The 5,991-nt window shown below is 41.5% G+C and overlaps 1 protein-coding gene across 1 annotated transcript; it reads right to left on the bottom strand.

Annotated features, from left to right (window-relative positions):
• Nucleotides 1-2,194: 2,194 nt before the first annotated feature.
• On the bottom strand, nucleotides 2,195-5,244 carry Rfesd (Rieske Fe-S domain containing). Its single transcript, XM_004625431.2, has 3 exons — nucleotides 5,070-5,244; nucleotides 4,932-4,966; nucleotides 2,195-3,160 (listed from the first exon to the last, which is right to left on the bottom strand). The coding sequence occupies exons 1-3, from the start codon at nucleotides 5,242-5,244 to the stop codon at nucleotides 2,897-2,899; spliced, it is 474 nt and encodes a 157-aa protein (XP_004625488.1). The 3' UTR covers nucleotides 2,195-2,896.
• Nucleotides 5,245-5,991: the final 747 nt, after the last annotated feature.

Consider the following 5,991-nt stretch of genomic DNA (forward strand, 5'->3'; position numbering starts at 1 on the left):
AGGCTCTGCTTTAATAGAAAGGGGGGAGATTAGCACTAAACTACTGTTGTTCAATACTACTTAATAAAATCTGGATGTAGACTACATGTATGGTTATATAATAGTTTTCATGAGCTAGAAACTCTACTCTGGTGTGTCAGACTTTCCACAGTGGTTTATAGTCTGAAGCACATTTCTAATTCATGCTTTTCTTAAAGATTTGTGCGAGTGGGGGAGGAAAGAACCCAATCCAGAACCCCATCCTTCCAGACCTCCTCCCCAGGAGATGCATCCTTTGATTGCATCCTCCACAGGGTCACCCATCACACACTACCTATTTTTTTCAGAGGTCATAAAAGGTCATTTATTTTAGTTTGAGTCTGCCTATAAACTTTTTATCACTCACTTGTAAAGTTATGAAGGAGCTGCCTCTCACAGAAGCCATAAGTTTATAAAACAAAATATTTACAAATCTGGTAAGATTTATGTACACAAAGATGAGCTGTGCTGATGTGACTTTGTCCCTTTAGGGGACAGGTCCTGCTATGTTTCCCAGGCTGGCCCATGGCAACTGAAGAAAGGCGAGGCTTCTGCTTCACACTGTCACACTCAGCAATGTGACTTTTTTTTCGGTCTTTTTGAGCTAGGTCTCACCAAGTAGTTCAGGGACATTTTTTTTTGTTTTGTTCTAATTTCAAGATTTAAAGCCATAAATTAGAACAAGAAACCAAGTACATATTACTCATTATTGCCATCTGTTCCTGAGGGAAAATGCTTCCATAACTAGTACTGCAAACCAGGGTCGGTTTGCCTGCTGGAGAACTGCAGTTGCTCCCTGCACGGGAATTCTGGACATGTGATCAGCCCGACATACGGTCAGCTGGTATGAGCTCATCCCACAGATGCGCACTTTCGGTCCCTAGTAAAGTTGTTGCTATTTATAAAAGCCCAAACCTGGTTGATTACTAGTCTGAGAAATAACAAATGCATTTTCTCATGTACCCATGTTCTGACAGAAAAGGAGATGTGGTACTTCGTGAAGCGAGGCATTCTTAGTCACTTGCTGTTCTTACAAGAACCAGGGGAAAGAGTCTGGGGGGCCCTCAGAATGTCAAGTGCTGGTCCGGCTCTCCCCTCAGTCCTGTATCACGATGTTCACGTGCCTGGAGACCAGGCTGCAGGGTGACAGTCCTCAGCCCACCTGCTCCCACTCACTCGCACATCCTACCACGTGCTGCCGAGCTGTGTGGCTCACACACGGCTGTTCTAAACACTTAACGACTAGGACGGGGCAGGCACTGGGCAGCCAGAGCAGCACCGGGAACAGTGGCCGCACAGGAAAACCGGATGAGCCAGCTGAACATCAGCTGCCTGTGAACGCTGGGAACACGTTCTCCATCTCTTCTCCCTGTAATGTCTATGAGAAACAGCTGCACACAGTTCTCTCTTAAACAACAAAACTTTTATTTGAAGGTTTCATAGATACAAAGTATACAGGCTCGCGGACAGGAGACGGGTCTCAGGTCTTGGACCAGGCAGCAGCTGCGGGAGCTTCTGTAGAGGATGACAACGCCTTGAGCAGAGAGGAGGCGAGCCAACGCTCCAGGGCTTTCACGAGCTTCTCACTTTTAGGTGCAGCACACAGATTCACCTTTACTGCTGTGTATTGGAAAAACTGCACTTCAGAGGACTATTTCCATGAACTTGAATTTTAACTTTACAATGTCAGAGTAATAATCAAATGAGGTGGAATCAGTGGAGGTCTTGATGAGACAAGGATGAAAGAATGCAGGTAATTGTTTAAACTGAGAAAAACAGTTTAATTTTTACTAATTGTTTAAATGGAGCAAGCAGTTTAATTTTTACTTTATACCTATTAAAACTCCTAGAAGAGCAGAGTGTGATGATGCGTTCCTCTAATCCCAGCACATGGGAGGCTGAGGCAAGAGGACTGCTGTGAGTTCGAGGCCAGCCTAGCCTACATAGTGAACTCAAGGCTGACCTGAACTACACAGCAAGACCCTGTTTCAAAACAAAAAATTAAGCCAGGGATATAGCTCAGTGGTATAAGCGGCTACCTGGCAAGCGGAAGCTCCCGAGTTTGATCCCTGGTACCACAAAAAACAAACAAACAAACAAATAAACAAAAAACCCATCTGAGTGTGGTGGCACATGCCTGTAATTCCAGAACTTGAGGAGGAGGTAGAAGGATTTCTGTGAATTTGAGACCACTCTGTGCTACAAAGTGAGCTCAAGGCCAGTCTGAGCTGTGTAGTGAGACCTTGCCCGAAAAACACTAAAATACTGAGATTTAGTCACTAGGATGATGTGAAAAAAAAGGTAATTATGGTACCAAGGTGTTCATTTTTTTTTCTTGTAACTGGCGGAGAAAACATTCTGGCCAAAAACAGTTTTCTGAATTCTTTTCTTTTAGAAATTGTGCTAAGGTGACTGTGGCATAGAAATAAACATTTGACATTGAAATTAAAGAAAAAAAACTAAAACTAAAACAACCCCTCCCCCAAAAACCTTAGAATAGCCTACAACACCAAAAAGGGCCTTTTGTTCTAATAAAAAATTCTCCTATGAAATCATACTTTACTTATTACTCATTTTGATCACTCTAAATTATTTGAATCCTCCTTATATTGAATGTCCCAAACATAACCTTCAGGTTCTGATCAGTCCAGAGGACTGGATGGAATGTGGATGAAAGGTACTCTTGTCTCACGGTAATCCTCAGACCAATATCCTTTCTCAGTACATGTGCTTTTAAACTTCACTGATCTATATGATTTCAAAAGATAAGTAACACTTGTACTTATGTTGAAAAAAATTCATCTTTGATATTGAAACAGTTATTAAAAAGTATCTTAAAATAAGCACCACATTTTTCACTATCATATACATACTTTTATCAGGAAGAACTCTGAATTACTTTGTATTGTCCAGTAGCATAGAAATCAGAGTCACACTTAAAAGGTTCCTTAGAAAGCGTCACATAGATATGCCCCTTCTCCACTGTCACGGTGTGAATCCTTTGCTTTATTCCTTTGGAGCACCACTTGGGTTTTGATGATGGATCCCTGGGGTTCACAGACTGGTATAGCCCTTCTCCTGTTGCCAGCGTAATCTTGAATTTATGCCAAGGGCAGACTATGCATGGTCGTCCATCAAAGTCCTGGAGAAAAAAACAGACCTGGCATTTCATGATGAGCCTTCCACTTAGTACAGAATCCACTGCAAAAGACCCAGGGGAAAGAACAGGCCAGCTGTTCCTTATTTTTCCCATTTACAAGTTATTCAGAATAAAGCAGAGCCCATTAGGAGGAGAGTCATCAAGTCCCTTTTGCAGTGACTGGAAGCCCCTGGGCCAGAGCTCTACCAGAAGAGGCCCCACTCAGGCCACTACCATGTGACTGTGGCGCAGCTGTTCTCTTTCTTAGCGCCTCTTCCTTGTCAGAGATTCAGAGAAGGTACAAGGGCTCCTTGTGCCTCTAAAGCAATTCCCAGCGGCCGGCACAAGAGCTGCAGGCTGCAGATGGAATTCAAGAGGCTTGACTGAAGGCCTAGGGCACGTGTTGATGAAGAGCAACTTGTGATTCCTTTTAGCTCTCAGTGAAATTCTCCTCAAGCTTTTAAGGCGCATGGGACACACAGTGGCTTCTGTCTAGTGCCCCCTCATCTGTGTAAATTCAGCAAACGTACAGCAGGGCTCGAGCATATGTGTCCAGGAAGCAAGGCTGAGGACAGAGCTGCTAGGCTGCCGGCCGCACTGTGAGCAGCAGAGCCATGAAGCTTCTGTAGACTCGAACTGGGGATCCGTAAGACAGTATCAACAGCGGGTGCTTGCTCTTCCGCTGCACCAGAAAGCAGGAGGACTGATCTGTACACCCACAGAATTGTGAGCAAACATCCCATGTTCATAATTTAAATGCATCTTTAACATAATTTAAATGCATCTTTAACATGAGGCTAGGTATGAAACCAGGTAGGTATCAACAGGTTGAGAGAGTGAGAAGTCAAGTTCAAGCTTACAGTCTGCATTATTTAGAGACAGAACAAGATAGAAAGACAGTAAACACTAGGCAACCAGTTTTGGAATATAAGAAAGGAAAGAAAATTTTCCTTTTCTTTCTCAGTTAAGCTTTTTTTTTTTTTTTTTTTTTTGTGGTACTGGGGATTGAACTCAAGCCCTTGTGCTTGCCAGGCAAGCGCTTATCTTACTGAGCCATCTCCCCAGCCCCTCAGTTAAGCTTTAAGGCTGGGCAAGGTATTAATTCCTGCAGCCCCAGCACTCTAGGAGGCTGAAGCAGGGAGACTGCAAGTTACAGTCCAGCCTGGGCCACTCAGCCACTTCGTGGTTTCTTTCTTTAAAATTAAAAAAAAAAAATCATTATATAAAATAAATGCTTACAAAAATTCAATATATAAAGTATATAAAGTAAAAGGCAAATATCTTAATTTAATAAGGAGAACTAGAGTTATTACTGCATGACTTTTGTTACTCATAAATACCTCAGCATCCCTCCACACAGCAAACCCAGGCCCCTCCCCCATTCCACAGCCACTCAGCATTCCACAGCATGGCTGGGTTATGGTTTTATTTAACCTGGTTATTATTGTTAAAACATTTAGGTTACCTTTAATTTTAAAATATAATAAATAATACTACAGTAAACTTTTCTTAAGTATAGAAAAACATTTGTGCAATTATATACCTCAGCTCAATATCCAAGAATATAGCTGACAGGTAAAAAGATATGCATAGTTCTCATATTTATCTATGCAATGGTTCTTTATGAGTGTGAATACTTAGAATATTAGCAATTATATTCAAAGCACTAAAATATAATTACATCCAAATATACACTGTTTGAATAAAGAATGACACAAATTAATGGAAATAGGAAATATTGGAGTTTGTTTAGAATAAATTTAATTTTATGTACCTCTATTTCTCCCAAATGTAAAGGTCCTCCTGAATCTGAAAAGGAATTGAATATTATATCTGGTCACTACAAAAAGTGAATTTTGATAGTTCTGTGAATAATATGTACAAGTGCTACAGAAGAAAAATAAAAGCTTACGGTAGCAGCGAATATCCATAGCATGATATTCTCCCCTGTGGTAGAAAATGACCACTTCTCTGTCATGGACAACAGCTGTCATTCTTCCGGACTTTTTAATGTCTGCTTCTTTGCCGACACACACAGCAGAATATTCCTTTTCTTCAGGGTTTTGTTCCGCCTCAGCAGGATCCATGCTAGCAGGAAAAACAAGTTGCAAATGGTCTTCATCACTTTGGCTACAACTCAACTCACAACGATAGCGATACATAAGAACAGTCTGGATTTCTTAGGATTAATGAATGCATTTTTCTACAGCTACATACGTACTAGCACATGGCTACTTATTACTTTGAGATATTTTTCAGTTTCAGTTCTGGGGACCCAACTTGGCCTCACACACGCAAAGCAGTACTACCACTAAGCTACCCAGCTCTACGTTAAAAACCCTCAAGGCCTGCTAGCACTAGGTGTAGAGTAATTCCAGTTCTTAAGGTGCAAATTTTAGGTCTCCTAAGCCACAGGACTGAAGTTTTAGTACCCTTTTATTCCTGATCAAGTTCAACACTATCTGAATTGGTTCATTATCTGCGTGGTCTTCAGCCTCCTGCTGAAGGTGGTGTGAAGAGCCTCCTAGCCACATCACTGGCTTGCCACTACCGAGGGGACACAGCCCACTCCCAGGGCCCAACCACACACGCGTCCTTGCAACAGGGGACAGGTATGGATGCGCTCCTTTCCTCTCAGAAATTGTCATTACTTTGGGCATTCAAAGTTTTTTTTCTTAATTAATTTACAAAAGAAAATTTTAAAAGTATAATTTTTTTTTTTGTCAGCACAGATATTCAGTCTATTTGTTCAACAGTGACCAAGAGGCCTTTTTCACATTATATTTTACTTCTTTACATGTTAAGAATGTGACAAGGGAATATTATATTACATC

This window comes from Octodon degus, unplaced genomic scaffold, assembly GCF_000260255.1.
Source record: "Octodon degus isolate 3935 unplaced genomic scaffold, OctDeg1.0 scaffold00009, whole genome shotgun sequence".
Taxonomy (NCBI): domain Eukaryota; kingdom Metazoa; phylum Chordata; class Mammalia; order Rodentia; family Octodontidae; genus Octodon; species Octodon degus.